The sequence below is a fragment of the Lissotriton helveticus genome, chromosome 12 (assembly GCF_964261635.1).
Source record: "Lissotriton helveticus chromosome 12, aLisHel1.1, whole genome shotgun sequence".
Taxonomy (NCBI): domain Eukaryota; kingdom Metazoa; phylum Chordata; class Amphibia; order Caudata; family Salamandridae; genus Lissotriton; species Lissotriton helveticus.
Window position 1 is genome coordinate 249260508 of NC_136073.1, and position 21474 is coordinate 249281981.

General features: G+C 41.9%; 1 protein-coding gene across 3 annotated transcripts in view; it reads left to right on the forward strand.

The window, feature by feature from the left end:
- The window catches only part of DEF8 (differentially expressed in FDCP 8 homolog), a 231440-nt gene that overhangs the window by 147716 nt on the left and 62250 nt on the right, over positions 1 to 21474 (forward strand). For 2 of the 3 annotated variants that reach the window (XM_078670285.1, XM_078670287.1), the window contains exons 9-12: positions 37 to 150; positions 2334 to 2414; positions 8435 to 8575; positions 17461 to 17570. In XM_078670285.1, the coding sequence (XP_078526411.1) occupies positions 37 to 150; positions 2334 to 2414; positions 8435 to 8575; positions 17461 to 17570 (446 nt within the window). The remainder of the gene's footprint in view (positions 1 to 36; positions 151 to 2333; positions 2415 to 8434; positions 8576 to 17460; positions 17571 to 21474) is intronic. The other variant, XM_078670288.1, reaches the window with a different exon arrangement.

The window sequence follows — 21474 nt, forward strand, 5'->3', positions numbered from 1 at the left end:
TTGTATTTTTTCTCCATCCCCACTGCCTGGTCCCAGGTATCTCGTTGCAGTATGCGGTATCTCACACTGATGGTGGCGAGACCAGTTTTAAAGCTCCGGGAAACAAACCCCCTTCTTTTTAACCACGTGGAAGAGCTGGTGGAGATCCGGGTAAGAACTCAGACTCTTTCATGCTGAATCCTTTATTATTTATGAAAAAGAAATGATCCCCATCTGTTGGGTTGGGCGAACCTGGAAGTATGGGGAGTATGTAAAATTGAAGATGAGGTAAAGGTGAAGCGGGGTGTATAAAAGACAAACTGGTTAGTGTCACAAAAAATAGTGGCCAAAAAGAAACTGGGGTCCAGTCTCTCATTCTGTCTTCTCCTTGGTCCTTTTCAAGAAATTCTCACTCCACATTTGCACTTTGCTGACTGCTGTTAACTACACCAACTTTGCCTGTAAGCTTGTTTCACCCAAAATAAAATAGCTGACGTAATTGAATGGCTTATTTCCTTTCCTGCACATACTTTTCCAGAATTTAGGGTAAGATTTCACAAATTATACTTTGTGGGAGTATTATACTAGCATAGCCTAAGTTAGCAGTGCCCAATGTAGGCCCATGAGGGTCGGATTCATGGCATATTTGAGGGATAATCACAAAATGAAGTGCATTAAGATTGTATTTAAGTGCATTTTATAGCGAAAAAACGAAAATTAGGCAAGCGTCCAGCGTTCTTCGGCTTATGTTGGATACCCTTGCTGTAACTGGTAGGAAACAACTTGGGATTAGTCGCATTTTCAATTCTGTTATTTTACTGCACAGATTTCCAAATGAACCATAGGCCCTGCACATCTCCCATTGCCACCATGTAATGAAATTACTCCTGTATCACAGGTGTTCATATGGTCTTGTTCAGTGGTGAGTAGGACTCTCGATATGGCTCTCTTCCAGGTAACAGTAGAAGGTGAGTGAGCCACAAGTCACCGCTGCACTGCATTCTGTTGGCGATCACGCCCAGTTTCTACTCCCCGCTACAGGTGATTGAACAAGCATGGGCCATCTTCATGCTTCAACATCGACATTGTCAGTCAGGCATGGAGCTCACTCCAGTAGAAGGGAAGGACGAGTGGGTACTCCTTTTATCAACCCGCGTCTGGCCTCTTTAAATGCTGCCAAGGCAAATTGCACCTTTTATCTGCAGGACGCCATATTTGGTCTATTAATTATTCATCCCACAATGCACTGAAGCACAGGTGCTGTTTAATAATTCAGGTGTTTTTTTACAGTTTGCAGCTCTTTAGGGACTCAACTTACTAGGTACATATTAACACGTGTAACCGGCAAGAATAGGCAAATACAAATATACATACACATTTCTCACCATCTCAAAATGGATAGAACCATCTGGGAGACATGAAGCATTTGCCACAGTTACAAAGCCCGTTGTTGCACTGCCTGGCAGTGAAGACCGGAAACCCTAAAGGATCACCTCTTGTAAACATAAATAGGGGAATGCCTTGATTTCTTAAATGCCTAACCCTGGTATGCTACCTAAAGGTAGTTGCTATCACACTTGAAGGGCTATGCTTTTTATTTTTTACAAGAGTTTCACAAAATTGGAAGAGCTGTAGGGCTAGAATCTAGCCGCTAGATCAAGAGCTGGGGACGAAGAACATTCTGCACTGCTACTCTCCCCCGGGGTTCCCAGCCTCTCTAGACCGTCGGTAAGGCAGCATTTTTTTGGTTTACCAACTACCTTTTGACTGATGTAGCCCATTGGTTGTTAACGGGGCAACTTGACGCTGGCCAAAGCACCTTCGATTGCCCATTGGATAACCCTGCAGTGGCGTCCACAAGAGAATAGTAGTAACTTCAGTATCCGGATGGGTCCAGCATCTCAGTCTATAGAACCTAACATCCTCTTCTCCTCTGTCCTACTCATTGTATGACTAAACCTTCACCTGAAGTCCATCATAAGCACCACCTCTGCCTAGGCTGTTAACTCTTTTATTGAGTCACAAGCTGCTTAATTTTCACCTTCTTCCTTCAGTTTCCTGCCACCCCGAAAAATCAAAGCTAAAAATGCTCTAGGTAAGAAACGTAATAAGAATGCTTCACTGTGCTTTCAAAACTCACAATCTGTTTTTTATAGTGACTGGACCAATCCTTGTCACTTTTTACTAAGCACTGAATGCTACCCAAACCACAGTTTATATTGTGTACATTGGTGCATGGAGCGACAGCTTCTGGGTTCAGCTTTGTCTCATCCAATATAGAATAAGATAGCTTAACTTGTAGTCTTGTTTATGATCAAATGTTGAGTAGTGCTGCTTATTTTTGTTTTTTCCAGAAACTGCGGCAGGATATTCTGCTGATGAAGCCATATTTCATCACCTGCAAAGAGGCCATGGAAGCACGGCTGCTGCTGCAGGTATGAACTGAACTTACACAAACCTCTAGGAGGAGGTAGAGAAAGGATGTGCACGTGACATATTTAGATTCATCTGTGTGCTAGAAAGGTGTGTATTGTAGGGAGTGAAAGAAAGCTGTTAATGGGTTTCGCCATTTGCATAGAGCAAGTTGTGAAAATGTGAAAAGTTAATTATCAACTGTAGAATTGATTTGAAGCCCACATTATTTGTCTACAGAAGATCAGAGCTGAAGAAGTGATGTGACCTCAAGGCAAATAGTTTCTTCGAATGTGTTGTTGAACAGTATATTACAAATGGAGCGTTCATTACGTTCCAGACACATGTTGCACAGCAACGAAAAAGTAGAGGAATCCAATTTTCTTCAATATTCAATTTATTTCTTCCTTTTTTCAACCATGATTTATTCCACAAGTTCATCGCATCTTATTTCATTTTTCATATAAAGACTACATACATTCTATATTTTTCGAATACTGTGGAAATGCCTATCCAGGCCTTTTCCGTAGCATGTGGGATTACGCTGTCCCAAACAGCCTCGTTTAAAATTACCCAATGCATTTCGAGCTACAATATAGCCCTTCCTCATGGGTAGCTGCAAAGTTAAAAACAAACATCATTGCGACGTGTATTTAACCCCTTCCATGCGCATGACGAGCTGAGCTTGTCATGAGTTGCGCCGCTCGCATGCTCATGACGAGCTCAGCTCGTCCTGTAACGCGGCTTTTCGCAAAAAGCCGCACAGCGCAAAAATAGTGGCCGCACGCATGCGGTTAACAATGATCGTCCACTCAACATATTCACAACTCTTATGTCAAATCCAATCCATATAGAACTGTTGGACATGTTTTATGATACCACTCTTATAATAGCTCCCTATGTGTAAAAATCTACATAATCATAATTGCGTCATCGATAACATGCTCCCCGGCTTTCCCAAACATAAAAAACCTTCTTATGAACATAGCAAAACCTTGACAAAAATATTCAAAAATAGTTGCTAAACAAAAATTCCATCCACCCTCTTCGTTTAAACTCGCAATGTTTTATGATTGGCGTTGTATCTGCATTTTTCACATTTGTAACTATAGTGTAACTGTCTCACTTATACTCTATAGCGCTGCAAACCAGCTCAAGTGATGTGTTCGCTGAACCACTCTTGTTACTTGTGTCGCTGACCCATGTAAAATAGTTTACAGTGGGACAGGTGTAGTTCAAGAATGCCTGTAAGTAAAGTATTTCTTTAAGCAATTCTTCTCAAGACCAGGGATTGCGTCGCCATTTTGGAGTCTTATGCCACTCTAAAGGGTTTAACCCCTATTTTTAGAGTTTTAGTTGGTACTGAGCTCTTTGTTATTGGATTTATGTGTTTGAAGTTTCAGATTTTGCACATTTGCTGATCTTAAGTTTTCATTCTAGTATATTGAGAGAATATAGGCACAGTTGGATTGGGAGTGTGCTGTAAGGTGGGGAGACAAGTAGGATATATGTCTCGAGGATTTAGATTAGCGAGTAAAAAAGATACTCAGGATGCAATTTCTTCTTGTGTTTGGTCTAAAAGGATAATATCCTCTGGGGAAGTGACGTTTGGGTGTAGCCACTTATCATCAGCATAGGGATAGCATATGTTTGACTATTTGTGCAGTGTGGTCACTGGAGTCAAGTAGAAATTAAAGAGAATTGGAGCTATAACTATGGACTTCCTGGCCTAGGGGTGGAAAGCCAGAAATTATTGCTAAATTTTATTTGTTGGGATATAATTTCTGGGTATGATGAAAACCGCTTGTGGACCACACATTAATACACAGTGTGTGTTCAGTAGAGTGTTATAGTTGACCTTGTCAAAGGATGACAGGTCCGAGACGATAAGTAGGCATAATTCCGTGTGAAGGAGGACCAGTTGATCTAAGAAAAAGGATGAGGCTTTAATAAAGACCCGTTAAAACTTTTCAAAGAAATAATCTAATCTAACTGCTGCAGGGAAAACCTTCCGAGCCTGATTCTCAGTGTTACATAAATCTCTTTCAATCACAGTGACCTGGCAAAAGGCCAGAGCAGTAAAACATACTCTGCTTACTCTCTGCGGATCTTCAGGATTTGTGTCCATTTGAGGGGGGATAGAGGCCCAGATACATTGATCGATATCCTGACTAGAAGCCCGGGTCTCACAATGGTGAGAGATTCCGGGTTGGAGCAATGACTGCCAACTTCGCTTGCAAGGTTAGCAACTAGTAACCTGGAGAAACCTGACAATTCTGCCTAGTCTCATCTTCAAGGAAACAGCATTCCAACTGCTTGAATGGGGGGTGGAGGTGCCTTTGTACAGGAACAACGCCGATATTAGGTCAAGAGATTGTGAAAGAGTCCTGTTCGATAACTTGACGCCACTGTGAGGTATTGGGCGAGACTTGCACCACTGTCCTGTGTGCGAGGCTTCGAGACCCAGATGTATCCGCCACACAAGTGACTGTACTTGAATCGGAAGGTGACATGGAACTCAACAAGGTGGGTTCAGAAGGAAGCCTTCTAGCACTACAAAGTATCCAGGCACTGGAGTGAGCCAAGCACCATTGCAGTAGAAACAGTCAAAAAAAGACTTAGAAGCACCATGAAGAGACTATGTCTACAAGAGGTCATGATCGCTGAGACATTGATTGGACACCTAACACGTTTGGGTGACGGGTTGTGACTGGGCCCAAGCAGGAAACCCTATATGCAAGACCACAATGCTTGGAGCATACTGCTCTGTACTTTTAACCAGTAAGCATACTGCTCTGTACAGTTCTGCTGCTACTGACCTGATCGGCCAGAGCTCCAGCGCTAGTTAAACGCTCTGCAAAGTCCTAATGGGGAGGATGTGGTTGTGTTCAATGTGGGACACAGAATTAAGTTATAGAAAGACATCTTCGCATCAACCTTGTTTTGATTTATCACAAAATAAGCGTCACACTTAGGAGAATGATTTTATAATGTATAGCGTCGTTCCTTAGTTCCAACCCTGCAGCACTGTGTTCATTTGAAAAAAGTGCAGGAGTCCCGTTTTTTTTTCCTTCGTAGTAATTCAGTATTCTGGCATGCTACGGTTAGCGAATTTCGGAGTTGTTATATTGCGCATATTCATTATTTTGTTAAGGCGGCAAGCAATTTAACGGCCAGCTTCCACTAGTGAAGGGCTGTGTTAAAAAAATAGAACGAAAACGGACTGTGGACCCAGAGTGCTGCAGCGCGCTGTCTGCTCCCTGTGCTCGTTCATCAGGTAGATGTCGGACCGGGTGTCACTGTAAGGTACTGTGCTGAGGGGGGCCCCCAGGAGCTCGCCCCCCCCCCCTCACCACGGGGGCCTGTTACGCCCGTGATTGGCAGCTATTGCAGTTAGGTTCTCCCCAGAGCCTGTCTCGCAGATAAAGAATTTAAGCATCATAATCGACAACAACCTGTCCTTGATGCCACTTTTGAACAAGATTACATCAATAAAAATATGTCCTTTCTGTTGCATATCCAGAAAGCTGTCTTTCTGGCCCTCGTTCTTTCACGATGGGACTACTGGAAGACTTTATATCGGAGTTATCCTAAAATCTCTTAAATTCCAACAATATAATATATAATTGCTTCAAAACCTGGCACCAGGTATCAAGTTAGACTTACACACAAGCAGTAGGATGGAACAGGCCCTGTACAAATTCCCCCCATGCCCACGCACAGCAAGCAGTGCGTTCTCGTCGGAGAATTCAAAAAACCGACGGATATGGGGTTGTAACTGGGACAGTTTTGCATGACCAGTGCCGATGCGCGCTCACCTTAGGCCTGGCTGGCGTGCAGCTTTGAAGGCGAGCGAGGCGGGAAACAGAAGAAAGGGTGACTGACTGGGCCAGGAAGGGGCTTGTACTCTTTTAGTAACACGGCGGCCGCACCCTTCTGGCTTCTTCACTACTGAAGACTGAAGTCACGCGCACTTTTACAATGCGCAAGACAACATTGGCACCCCGCCCCCACCCTGAAGACTGCGGCCGGCACCGCGCGTGCAGACAAATAGATAACAACTGCGCGCCACCACGCCCACTGACCTTAATTATAAAGAAGAGCTGTACTGCGCAGTGTGCGCCACCAACTATTTAAATAATTTAAAAACGCTCAGGCAGGCCGGCAGGGCGTGCGCACGCATGGCACTATAATTCATCTTTAAAACAGAGGCCCAGGCAGGTCACCATCTGCTGTGTGTGCACACGCACTGTTTATAGACCTGGCTTGCCTTGCTCACTGCCTCTCCCTCTGCTGAGAGTAAGGGGGCTCCTGGCTGGAGCGTGGGGCCCCCCATAATAAATGGTTACATCGAGGCCGTCACCGTCCGTGATGTGCTGCGCATAGAAAGCTGTCCTTAGGTTCTGCCGAAAGTGAGGGGCCCTCTGGAGGGCTGAGCCCCCCCCCCCCCCACTGCGGGGACCTGTGTTACGCCCCTGCGGAGGCCGCCAAATCCTGCCAGGGGGCCGCCAGTGCCAGGAACGATCCTTCCGATCCGATCCTCGTCGTGGCGGCCCCTGGGGTTTGGTGGCCCTGTGCAGGTGCACACTTTGCACATGCCTTGGGCCGGCCCTGAGGCGCAGAAGTGTAAACACATTGACTGTGCTGGGGCAGAACCAACCATCCTCTTTGTTTGGTGGGCTGGGCTGAGTGCATACCGCCGGAATGTCATCAGGGCCAGACTGGCCATAGCGGGCACCGGGCAATACCCCGGTGCGCCGCACAGGTGGGGACCGGTTGTGTTACAGGGCCGTTTTTGCAGCTTAGCTGCAAAATCGGCCGAAAACCGGCCCCGGCAAGGAGCTCGGTGACACCCACAACCCCCCTCCCCAGCGGGGAGAGGGGAGCCGGCCGAGCACTTTGCCAGGGCCGGTTGTGGTTCCCAGTCCGGCCCTGAATGTCATGCCCTCGCTTGACAGTGACACTGCAGGCCGCCCTGACTCTAATGAGACACACAAACTTTTACTGGAGACCGGTACTGTGGCATTTAACCTAGACAGGGGCGGGGGGAGAGAATGTAATGAAACTAGTAAATGACTGTAAAGCTAAATTGAGCTACAGGAGGGGTACACATTGTACCCCAGAGATTCGCCACCACCAGGGCAACTGGTCAATGTACCTTTACTCTCAGAGACTGTCCCTGTGAACACCATGGGTATTGTTCCACTTAGTACCTGTAAGAATTTCCTTTAGACAATGATGGCAGTATTTTTTTAGTTGTATGAACAGCAATAAAGTACTTCTCTTTTGTAAAGATCAAAGTTCTGCCTGGACAATGATTTGTTTGCTTAGGTTTGATGCTTATTGTAACCCCACACCCACCTCAAGGGTCTGATTAAAATACTGGCGGACAGCCCATTGTTCTGCCAGAGCGATGGAGTAAGTTACTCCATCGCCCTGGTGAAGGGACCGCGTGCCAGATTTATAAATGGCTACCAAGCTGACGGGCATTTAAGAAACATTGGAAGGAACCACCATCACGGCGGTACCTGTCAAGGCCATTAACAGTTTGGTGCAGGGCTCCGTCATCATGTTGGAGCTGTGCACTAAACCGGTTTCTTTTTTTGAATTTCAAAAAGAAAAATCCCGAAACGTGACTTGCACGGGAATCTTCAAAAAAATTAAGGGGGAGGGTGATGGAGGAAAATAAATGAAAATTTCCGAAACAGTAGAGGTATAGTAATTAGGTAGATGCTTATTTGACAATATCACTTAAAGCCAGACAACTCACAGTTGCACGCTTCATGTCTTACCGATGTTTAAAGCTGGGTACACAGAGTTATAGTGTTCTTGCTTGCCTTGGGTTGTAAATATCTTTTTATTTGAAGTCACGAGTTGTGGCATACATTAAAAATGCAAGTATAACATTTATGTTTACCTGAATTGACGGTGATGCATTTTGACTAGAAAGAAGCTTCGCGAGGCCACCTTTGCTTACTTTCATGTCCAAACATGTTTCCTTTTGTAACCCATAAGTTGATGGTGTTTTTTTCTTATTTTCAAGTTGCAGGACCGCCAGCATTTTGTCGAGAACGATGAGATGTATTCCCTGCAGGATTTAATTGATATCAGCAGTGGCCGTCTCAGTTGCTCCCTGACAGAAATCCACACCACCTTTGCCAAACACATTAAACTGGACTGTGAGGTTAGGCCAATTTTATTTTAATGAGAACTTCTCTGCCTGGCTCTGTCTTTAGGCGATATCCATTGCTGTTCTTTTAAGTTTGAATTGAAGAGCTCTCTCCTGCCTGTACAACGTAAGCTACTGAATTTGTATAATGTCTACACCTGATATCATAGGGTTTCTGAATATATATATATATATATATATATATATATGTATGTATATATATATATATGTGTGTGTGTGTATATATATATATATATGTGTGTGTGTGTGTGTGTGTATATATATATATATGTGTGTGTGTGTGTATATATATGTGTGTGTGTGTGTGTGTGTATATATATATATATATATATATATATATATATATATATATATATATGTGTGTGTGTGTGTGTGTGTGTATACATGTTAGAGAAAACCTGCCAAGACAACAAAAGTGCAATGGCATTTCCGAAGCTGTTGCCTCTTGTTTCCATACATCTCACATTATCATAGTCTAGATGGTAACGAGGGATGATGGCTTCATGCAAAGCAATAGTGCCTCATGTAAATTTGCACATGTGTCCATTACAGAAGTGTGTAGCGAGGCACTGCTCACAAGTAAGATCTGTTGTAGGTAGAGCACTGTTTTAAGCAGACCCTAAAACGAGGAATGGGGAGAACTTACTGGGCAGGCTATTTCTTGACCCTCAACCACACGCGCCTCTCTCGTGGGCTTGGGCACACCTCAAATATATTATGATTCGGTTTACCTGGTTGCCATATTAACTAACTCAAAATTACATTGATTCAATTAGCACTCAGAGCTTTTTGCAGCCTAATTTGGGATTTAACTGTTCTCATGCAGACAGACAACATAACCGCCATTGAATATATACAGAAAATAAGCAGACCCATTCAACCCAGATCTCAGCACCAGACCAGAAAATTTTGCATTGGAGTTTCTCTGGCTTTTCTGGTTAACACATTGTTGGAGGGCTCAAAATACTTATTCATTCAAGAACTTCCTTAGTCCCAACCGGGAACCTCATGTAGTATTTACAAGACTTATGTGTGGGCCTCTATTTGACCCATTATTCTCTTGTGACATACAATTCTGTTCTTGGAAGGTAGCCTTCCATGCGGCCATTACCTCACTAAGACAAGTTAATGAGTTGCAGGTATTTGCAGTGGAGGCACATTTCGTCCAAGTACAAAGCATTGATTGGTTTTACAAACAATCCCAACAGTTCTCACAGTCCTGGATTCCTCCTTGTATCTAGATCAGATAGGAGATACCAGCAAGTCAGTGGTAGAAACAGCATCACACATGTGACGTCAAAAGGGCAATAATGTATTACATTGATTGGACAAAATCTATCCACAAACCTAAACAGCTGTTAGAATGCTTTTGTGAAGCCTCCTCTGGAAACACCATTCCTAGGATGAGCAAAGCCAGATGGCATATCAAGTGTATTTTTGAGTTGAGTAGAGTAATTTTTGAATGTGTCAGTCAGGGCCACTGTAATTATGCAGCAGAAGAGGGCCAAATTATGCAGCAGGGTTGTCAAAATTATGCAACAAGAAAAGGCAAATTATGCATTGTAATGCTGCACATTTTCTGAAAAGATTACTTCATCATTTTGTTTTACACTTGTTAACATTGTCTAAGCATTGGTTGCACCTCATTAGTACTAGTTTATCACCCAAACATAGCAATAACCAACAGAAAGGTGACCCGTTAAACTTTGCAAAGCGCCTTTCACTGTGTGGCAACACGTGTCACTGCGTTTTTAGTAACTTTTGAACTTTTGGAGCTAGAAACTGTATTAAAATCTGCAGATTATGCAGCAGATGATGGATTATGTGGTAGATGCATAATTGTGCGAAAAACGCTGAAGCCACACAATCACATAATTCCAGTAACCCCGGCTTTAGTTTACTTAAAAATCTTTTACAGTAAGAAGATTTATTTTCAAATCGATTTTCAAAGTTAAAATGTTATCATTCCTGTTGTATACCTCTTTACATTGTATATGAATTAATATCAACATTTAATTTGTTTTTTACTAATTTTCTAATATGGCTAAAAATGTGTTTCTCCATCGAATACATTTGGGAGATCATCCTTTAAAACCTAGCTTGGTTGCCTGTTTCACTGTTTTGATGCCACCCTCACAATCTATTGCTCTTGGGTATTAAGAGCATCATTTAGATCTTTGCGGACGGGATACTCAGTCACAACGGTGACGCATATCCCATCCACCGAAATATAAATCCCATAGGATATAAAAGGATTCATATTTCGGCAGACAGGATCTTTGTGACGGTGTAATCCGCCTGCCAATATATAAATCAGTCCCTAAGTCTTGTAATTTAGGACACAAACCTAAAATGTGCAATTTTTTCTTTGCGAGAGTGGCATAGCCTACGTAATAATTGCCTCCTATCAATATTGTTCCATGATCTTCAAATTGAAAGAGAGAAATGTATAAAAGTCTGAATATTAAGAAAAAAATATCTGTGCATTCATGGCAGAGTCCAAATGCATTTTACATTTCATGTTACACATATATTGAAAACATTCAGTGTTTTAACATTTCCACAATTTTTCCAAATTGGACAGACTTATGCTTTTTTAAAAGGTTGCTGTTTGTTGGTAATTCTTAGGTCATTAACAAGGTGGCTGCTTGTTGAACATTTATAGATTTTGGTTGTCCAATTCCCTTGCACAATTTCTTTATGATCAAGGTTTTTAATGTAATCTTGTCTGATATGCTACAAAGACAAATGTAGTTAATAAGGTTGATATTATTAATTACTATCAAAGATGGGATACCTAATGTAAGGCTTAATCTGCAATGACGTGTTGAATCTCTTAAGTAAAAAATGTCATGAATGGTTTTCGTAAATAATGTGTCAAGATTGTGAACTGCCTGTTCTTTTCAGGCCAACGCTCCAAATTGAACTAATGGTACCAACTTAGCAATGGTAGCAGTAATTGTTCAACGAATTGCTCCACATCCATATCGTCTTAAAAAAAACTGTTAACTGCTCCTACTATATTTGATGTTTTTCATTCATATCTATGAAATGTGGGCTTTCCAATTTAGACTCTAGTCTAAATCGTATTAAAGATGGGTGTAATGCATCACCTATTCTATTTGTCTACAATCTAAGGACCAGTTTTAGTTAGGACTGGTACATCTAAAGTGCATTACTTTGGTTTTAGCGTAATTGATGTTTCAATTTTTTCAAATGGCAATGCTCGTGGAGTCTGTTTAGTTGTTGTTGTAGATCATTTTGTGTTGCAGATAAAATCTTCACGTCATAAGCACATGCAAGATGTGTAGCTGGTGTCCGAGCATTACGATCACTAATTCAGCATTTCTTGGAGTTCAGTAAAGGACAATAAAAAAAAAAAAGAAGAGGAGCTAGGATGCAATCCTGCTTTAGACTATTGCCTGTATTATTTTGTGGAGTTATTCCTTTTCCATTACTCAGTTTCATTTGTCCAATGTATGGGAGTGCAATTCAGCAATTTGACGGAGCAATGCTGGGTTGATCACCCAAATAGTCAATTTGGTCGAAAACTTTTTCCTGCCCACTCTTTCAAAAATGGTTAACCGATCTATGTAACAGATGTACAATTTCTTCATCTTGATTTTCAGTGCTTGGTTAGCCATTAGAATGATAGCCAATATGTTATCAACTGTTGAGAAGCATGAGCGAAAACCTGTCTGGCATTTAGTGAAAATCTTTCCATTGCCATCTAGCTGGGCAGTCAGACTGTAGCTTACGGAATCCGATTGAGGTCCCCATTTATCTATTGACTGTAGAATGGATCCTTTCTGTGTGTGGAGGAGTGTGGCTCAATGGTTAGAGCGGCAGACCCTGATGCAGAGTTCTGGCCAGGGACCAGGGTTCGATTCCCGCCTTGGCGGGGTCTCGGGCTCAATTTCCTCGGACCTGTTAATTCTCGCCTCGGTGCCTATTCTAATCACGGGCCCCACGCTGCAACTCTGGGCAATAGCTTGCTTAGCCTCCACACCGGCCCCAACTGCGCTAAGGATGCCTGGCTTCACCCTGGGGCTGCCCAGGAGTGGACACTTCACAGGGAAAGCCAGGAGGGGTTCCACAGCGGTATGAGTATCAGCGCCAGGAAGCCGAATAGGCGGCACCGCAAGGTGACCGTCTGGTGACAGTGCGCTCTATAAGTACCATGACATTTACATTTACATTTTTCTAGGAAAGAACTAGCCAGTAGCAAGCACGGAATAGACAGCCCTGTTAATGTGTTACTCCAGTTGGCTAAATAAATTTTTATTACCTTGATGGGAATGCCATTAGGTGAGGGTAGATTGAGAAGTTGTACTTCCTCTTATTAAATGCACTGTTGCTTGCTCCCTGAAAATATATTGTTCAGAGTTTGCGTTATATGCTAGCTTATCTGTGGGAACTCTTCCAGTCTATATAATTGGGCAGCTAAAGCTTCTTGTTCTTTGTATGTTTTATGCTAGTCAGCTTGTTTCCTGTATATTGACATGCCTAATTCTATTAGGGGCCAGAATTTGTGCATATCTTTAGTCAATAGCTTCCTGAAGTTCACGCCGTAGTCCTTGTTATTTTCTTACTGTTGTATCCAGGATATTCTTTTTCAAATCACTTTTCATTTGGTTGATTTCTAGTTCTCTTAGTATGTGCAGGGTGAATGTTCTAATCTATTATAATTTCTTCCTGTCATTACACTTTATTTTACCTTTTCTTTTTGTTGTGTTAGCAACCTCTCCGTGCTTATCATTTGAATTAAGGAGGATCCTAGGAAATTGAAGATGTTAATTAGCAGTGTTTTTCAATTGACTACACAAGAGCTTGATAACGATTTTGAGTGTTTTCTAATGATCTTTGATTCACACGCTGATCGAGTTGGACACTTTTCTTTGGGTTTTAATAAAGCTAAACAGGTCTCTTTGGATATATACCATCCTCGCACCTCAGATCTTCTGATTATAATTCTTCCGTTCTTGGGCATAGTACAGATATCTTCGGTTTAGGCAGTTTATCAGTAATAGTTTTAACTTTTCCACTTTATTGGATATGAGTGTACAGGTTCTTTTAGTATGCCATTATGCCCTTATTATTGGTGAATAGGGCAAAAATCAACTGTCATATTTTCCATGTTTTTATTTTCTTGATGTTGACTTACACCCTTGTGATTGTGTTTTTGTTAATGTGGATCGTTTCTGCAATAAGTGGAAAGCTGGATTTTCAAGGGGGTCCATCCTTCTTTATTTTAACTGCCTCATTTATGCTTCCTGTGTTCATTATTTTACTGTGCAACTATCTTCCTTATCTTTATTCCAACAGCATTTGCTATTCTTTGTTATTGTTTATTACTACTGAATTCATTTCTATCGTCCATCACCAACTTCCTGTTTAGTATTGTTATCCTTATTTGTTGCTTCACAATATGTGCTTCTTTATTTTTATCTGTCCCTTTCATTGTTATTTTGTGTTATGACTAATAGGACTTGTGATGATTTGTTACTATTAAGAAAACAATGCTATTATCATTGTTATCCGGTGACTTTGTCAAATCATCTGTCAATGTACTAACTGGTTTGTTGGTTTACAACGCGGGTTACTTTTTTTTTGCAGTCTTGTTGTGCATGTGTTCTATTTTTTAGTTGTTTGCGTCCTTTTCCTCTGAAGATTGGAAATAATGTTACTTCTGGATCAGCAGGTCTTTTCGCAGGACTATTTTTTTATTACCCAGCCTTTTGTTTAATCTGCTAAGTTTTTAGTCTGCGTTTGCTGATATACCATTGAAGACTGCCGTTTAGTTCTCCAGGGGTTGTAGCTTTTGAGGTTGACTTGGAGGATTAATCTTACATTAGTTTCATTAGTGTCCAAATTGAGTACATTTAATTCTTCCAGTTCCACTGTTTCTCCATAAGTGGTTAGAGTCACTGTATTTGGTATTATATTTTCTTAGTCTTCAGTTTGATATGTTTGTGTACTTTGTTAGGCCATTCCTTTCTGGTTTTTAGGTGTTGTCTGTTTGTTTTGCATGAATATTCACAGTTTTATAAACGCTCATTGGCGATCAATATCCTGTTACCAACATATTTTAAAACTTGATTCCTAATTACTTTTTTTATTTGTACAAATACTGTCATTTTGTTTTAAAAAAAATAGAATTTGTAATGATAGTGTCACAATCGGCCCGTCTTGATGGAGAGTTTAATGCAGCAAAGCAATCAGAGATTGTTTATTATTTCGTTGTTTTCCCTCGCTGAGCTTTTGAGTGATTGGTTTTGTGTAAGAATTGACTCCCTTGAAATTACTATTCCGAAATCCAGTGTTTCATTGTTTTCCCCTTGATTCATTATTTCAATCCCATCAACCTCATGTTTTTTGGAAACATGTTCACATTTTAGACATGCTGCCCGGGATAAAATTAGTGAGATAAGATCAAAAGTCCCAAACCAGTTCCTGTCTTAGGTGTGTAATGTTCCAGGTTGTATTTGCTCTGTCATTTTTTGGAACACTAATATGCGTAATGTAAGATGGCTTCGTTGCCAATAGAGGCACACTAAACATTGAGTCATGAATAGTCTGGCACTGCTCCTGCTTCTCCAGGTTAAGGTGGCCTCCTTAAGCTCTGGTGTGTTCTGGGGTTCACTCTCCTCTCTCTCTTTCCTTGGTTCAAGCCCATGGCTCAATTAAGTTCCAGTAATATTGGGGCTAGGTAGGCAGCATTTTGGACTCGACTCAACTCTCTATGATTATTTCTGCAAACCTGACATATCAACATGGTTTACATTTTTAGGTCTGACATTACACCTCAGCTGTCTGCCAAGTGAATTTAAATGTGTTTGCTAAAGCATATAGTACACTACATGCAGTAACAATGGCACGTTCTATTAGTAGACATCTGCCAAGCAGCTACATGGTCAAAATCACATGTTAAGTAAGCATTACTGTGTGGCTATTCAAGGTTGCCAACAGGCTTTTTTCGGCCTAACGGTCTGAAGAACCATGTTTCAGACATCACCCTCTGCTTGCTAGTTACTGCTTATGGGATGTACTGCTCGATAATTTATGCAAAGCACATATCTACAACAACACATGCTACAAATGTAAAATGTAACCACTCTTCACAATTTATGTGTAGCTTATAATGCTATAGGTTCACGGATACCCTCCCACCTCCCCGAAGGCAAGCGATAATTTAGACTTTTTCACATTAACTGTTGGTACTCACAGTGTACAGTGCATATATTCTATCTACCTTCACTACACTACACTTAAAATACTCCCCTGCTGAGGTGGAGTCTTTGTCCTGATACATTGTGGGCTATGGGAGGAGTAACAAGATATCTGAATAGTCAAAGACTTCTTTGAAGGAAAACAACTTACGAACATCAACTCCCAACACTAAGGGCTCGATTCCGATCTCACTTGGAAACTCCGCCATACAACTTGGATCTGGAGGGCTTTCCTAGCAAATCGCGCTGTGCGAGTCAGAACGTACGAGTACAATGCAGCTATATGCTGACTGGTTTGGTTCGCTCGGACTCCCATTGAACTCTATGGGAGCCTGTATACCGACGCGTACACAGGCTCCCATAGCAAAAAAGGGGTGGGTGTGGAAAAGCGTACACCCTGTGGCTTGCACCCCATGTTGCCTGCCACACTGTGCATGCTTGGATCAGGGGACCCATGCACTCCCCACCCCCATCTGCAACCGATTCAGAGGGTTCCAGGTGAAGTTAGATTCCGACAGCTGTTTCATCTTGCTGAGACCGAATCGATACAGCTGTCCAAATCATGCATTGTACTCACCCATTCGGAATCCGGCTCCATTGCGCGGTACAATTCAGCTCCGAACGAGTCGGAATCAGAAACTATTCGGTCGACGCGCATGAGATCTTCGCATCGTATTTGGTGGTTCGGAACGGGGGATGATTCGGTCAGAAACATAGGCTCCGAGTTGGATTTGCATGTTCCGGAATCCATCTGGAGGCCTTCTTAATGACTTCGGAACGGAGCCCTAAATGGCAAGAGTAGGCGAAGCATGTGAATCTACAGCACTAAAAGCTACAAATAGATGGTTGATGTGTAAGTAACATTTTCCTTTGCACTTATACTTCAAGCTTTGTGTAATTTATTTGCTGGCTTTTTGTTTTACAATTTTAATGTTTATCATCTGTCTCTGTTGGTTGCGTTTCATATATTGATTGGGCTGTGGCTACTTTCTGTTTTTGCCTATTAATTGTAGGGCGTTTGCTGCTATATTCATTATAGGATTGATACTTTGGTAAGCGGTGCATAAAAGTGATTGTGTCAATATATTTCCCTTTCTTTGTAGAATGGAGGGCTGCTGTGTACAATCGCTCCAGTAGCAACTAACAACTAAGATGGTGTATGGCATGCTTAACTTAATTTCAGCCACTAGCATTCAGGTCCATTGTTTTTTACCCACTGTGCCACTTTGTTTTCCTCCATATGAAACCCTAAGCGTGCCTGTTGTGCCAAAGGTTTCAGTTACTAACTTAGTCTATACCTCACTGATGAGGCTTAACTAGTCCAAAACTAGTCTCGGGTTTGCTTGTGTTCCTGTTGGGAGAGAACCTGACCTTGCTGTTTCCCCTGGCTGTTCTTTTTAGAAGAGGACCTAGACTAATTTGCATAAAGCTGCAGTGGCATCTCGGGCAAAATAATTTGGACTGCGATGTGGCCCAAGCGATTGCCAGTAGCTGAGACTTTTGCAAGTATTCCACACATCACTTTTATGGCTTCTTTGCTTTACTTGTTTACTTTACAGTGAATATGGTCCTCTAGACCACATCACTATCACCATCACCAGAATCTTTCTTATGCTTCTCCTTGTTTGCTGTTTTTGTTTGCCCTTACAGCGATGCCAGGCCAAAGGCTTCGTGTGTGAGCTCTGTAAAGAAGGTGATGTCCTCTTTCCATTCGATAGCCATACGTGCGTTTGCCAGGAATGTTTGGCTGTTTTTCACAGGTGAGTAGAGGCATCTACCATGGAGTCTGTTATGTGCGTAAGCTTTTGTGTTTGTAATAATATGTAGTTTGAATGACTTTGGATTTATGATCTTTGCTGAGACAGTCAGATAGGTGTGTGATCAAGCAAAAGGCTATCATCGCTCATTGCTTTCATTTAGGGTCTGGTGATTCCTTCTTTGTTCAGCTGTGTATTCAGCACAAGCCTTCCTAAAAGACTTTTGAGCTATTCTCAAAAGTAGATTTATGTGTGAGGAAACTACACTTGTAAATTGTAATATTCAGCACTTTTGAGTGTAAGTTTACTACAAACTGTAGTCTTGTATGTCTCCACTCCCTGAAACAGGAGGTAAAGCGGTATTGTAAAGTTACTACCAGTAACTTTTCCCTAAAAGATGAAGGTCTCTACCATTGGGCCGAGATCACACTATTGGAATTTATAAAAGATTATTAAACTTTTTTTTAAAAGTACAATAAATATTAATGTAACATCGTTTTGTGTATTATAAATATAGAACAATAAAAATGCTGCAGTACTATGAATTCCATTTTGAATTAAGTATTTCATTAATGTAAATATATTAATCAAATCACATTTATTTAAAAAATATTTATCATTAAGCCCACCTGAAGTAAACTGTTTATATTTATTTATTCTGTAGGTAAAAATTACTAAATGTTATTTTTATACATATATATATATATCCAACGTAATTGCCCTCGCAAATGAAGAACCCACTCAACGTTTTGTTTACCCTTTTTATTCCGGTAGGCAGCAGCTAGCTGGAGACCACTCTCCCAATGAAAATTCGCCGTTTGCCTTACGCATTTCGTGGATGAATCCACTATGGCAATACGATGAACTACGGGTACCACAATGCCAGAGTGCAGACACGCCCAAGAGGGCGGGACTATGAACTATATCACCTGCACACAAACTGCTAAGCTCTTATTTACCCTGAAGCCAAGCCTGTGATCAAGAGGAATTTATCCACGAAACGCGTAAGGCAAACGGCGAATTTTCATTGGGAGAGTTGTCTCCAGCTAGCTGCTGCCTACCGGAATAAAAAGGGTAAACAAAACGTTGAGTGGGTTCTTCATTTGCGAGGGCAATTACGTTGGAAATACAAGTGGCCTGCTCGAGTCACGAAGAAACCCCACCGCCGACGAGGCGGGTCCTCGTGTCTCTGTGAGTTGAGACACACCGAGAGGAGCATCGTACCTGTTCTGGTGTGGCGCAAGTGAGCAGCGGTTGGCGCGGCACGTACCAACGACCGAAAAGGAACAAATACTGTGGGAGAAAGTCAAGAGCTGAATCCACTATGGCAATACGATGAACTACGGGTACCACAATGCCCGAGTGCAGACACGCCCAAGAGGGCGTGACTATGAACTATATCACCTGCACACAAACTGCTAAGCTCTTATTTACCCTGAAGCCAAGCCTGTGATCAAGAGGAATTTTTTTTTAATAAATCTTTTTATTATTTTAAGACAAGAAAAAAGGAATAGACATATCCGGTGCCGTATACACATACATGATAATAGGGTGAATAGGAACAATAGCAGGATAGACGTGGAGCAACAGAGGAATCCCTGAGAGGCCCGCGCTAATGAATTCGAAGTATGACTTGCAACATTTAATTGATAAACAGTTTAAATGTGGACTCTCAAGACCCTCCCAACCATAAAACCAAAACTGCAGAAGATTCAGGACAACCAGACACTAGAATTTAAGAAACAAAATCAGGATATTTCGACAATATTACTAGTGAAGGAAAAACTAAAAAGAGATCGGAAAAAAAGGAAAACCATATGAGCGATAACTGAAAGAAAACAAAAAAAACCATCCCCCCACCCTGCACCCCTGCAGCGGCTATCGCCTAGCCCCCCAAGCAGTGTGCCTGTCGCCCCAAATAACTAGGTTCTAAAAGAAGAAAAGAGAGACTGTGGGGGATGGCATTTCGTACTAATGAAAGGGATCTCGCACAGCTGATCTGATCCAAATAGTAGTCTTTTTTGAGGGATTGTAGTGTGCAGTCGGGGAAACACTGTCTGGCCAAGCAGTGTTGAAAAGTAAGTACTAAGGAGAGGCTCTCCCGCCTAGGGAGAGGACGCCCCTGTGCACAACTGAGGATGGACCGAGTGGGTCTGATTCATTAAATCCAATATTTCAAAAAATGGTATTCATAACGAAGATGTTTTCATCTTTCCAAGTTTATTAGAATATATTTTTCAGATGCGATCATGTGTATGATACGAATCAAATTTGGTAATCCAAAGCGACATGCATGATTCAAGGTGTGTTCATTATCACACAACCCAATGCATTTCGGGCGGAGCCCATCGTCAGGGGGTTACTCTACAACAAAAAACAGAGTGGCTAGCTATAATCATACTGTAAAAAACAATGGCGGTCAACAACATAAAGAAAAACGCGGTGCATGCAACGTGGTATGTACAGTGACACTGTAATCATGCTGGGAGAAAACCGGTAGGGGTGTCAGTGTTCCAATCAGTAAGACAAAAAGCCTAAAGGTGGTGAACAAAGTAAATAACCAAACTCAGTGCCTAGAACAGTAAAAGCCTTCCCCAAGTAGCGGTCATGTTACAAAAACAGAATTACACCGTGTCCGAAACCAAACGGGTTGCCCCGTGTGCATGAAAATCTAAAAAGTCATAACCAGAATAGAGCGTCAAAGCGAGCGTCCCAAAGCAGGGTACTTACTCATGTGATAATTACGAGCGGACTCGGCAGAGTTCCGTGAGGTTGACAGAGCGGCGTGCAAAGATAGGAGATCAAGTAGAATGTGCTAGACAGTGAAAGGGGACTAGAAAGGCTAAACGGCCCGAGGGGTCAGGGTGAGTGGATAACGTGAGCGCCATGATGTAAAGGACAGTGTCACAGGCGGAAAGCATGGAAAAGTAATTACAATAGAGATCATATTCGAGTATGCAAGCATAAAAACAAAAACATAAAGTTATAAATAGCACAAAAATTCAATACGGTCATTGAGCCCCAAGGGCGCCATCGTGGACAAATAACGAATCCAGAAATTCTCCCTTTTGAGTAGAAAGTTCTTGTTGTTCAAGGTGATGGGTACTTGTTCAAGTATCTGATATTTTAGTTGGGCCACTGAATGTCTGTTTTCCAAAAAGTGGGTAGCTACCGTGGATTTTAAATTCCCAGTGCGAATGTTGCTCTTATGTTCTAAGATCCTGATGCGGATCTTGCGTTCAGTATGTCCCACATAGCATTTGCCGCAAGGGCATTTCAATACATATATGACATTCTTGCTGTTGCATGTGGCGTTGACTCTTAATTTTATGGGGTTGCCTTTCATGGGATGGTTGATCAGGTTCCCTGGGATACAGTTGTTGCAATTGCTGCAATTGTGACATGGTTTAAGACCGGTATATGAAACGTTAGACTTTGGTCCACTGGTGTTATTCAAAACCTCTTTGAGGTTCTTGCCCCTAGTAAATGCAAAGATGGGGGTTTCTGTGAATAAGCCTTTGAAATCTGCTTCCATAGTCAAGATGGGCCAATGTTTTCGGATGATTTTTTGAAATTGTGCAGATGCTTTAGAGTGCTTTTACTGTTCTAGGCACTGAGTTTGGTTATTTACTTTGTTCACCACCTTTAGGCTTTTTGTCTTACTGATTGGAACACTGACACCCCTACCGGTTTTCTCCCAGCATGATTACAGTGTCACTGTACATACCACGTTGCATGCACCGCGTTTTTCTTTATGTTGTTGACCGCCATTGTTTTTTACAGTATGATTATAGCTAGCCACTCTGTTTTTTGTTGTAGAGTAACCCCCTGACGATGGGCTCCGCCCGAAATGCATTGGGTTGTGTGATAATGAACACACCTTGAATCATGCATGTCGCTTTGGATT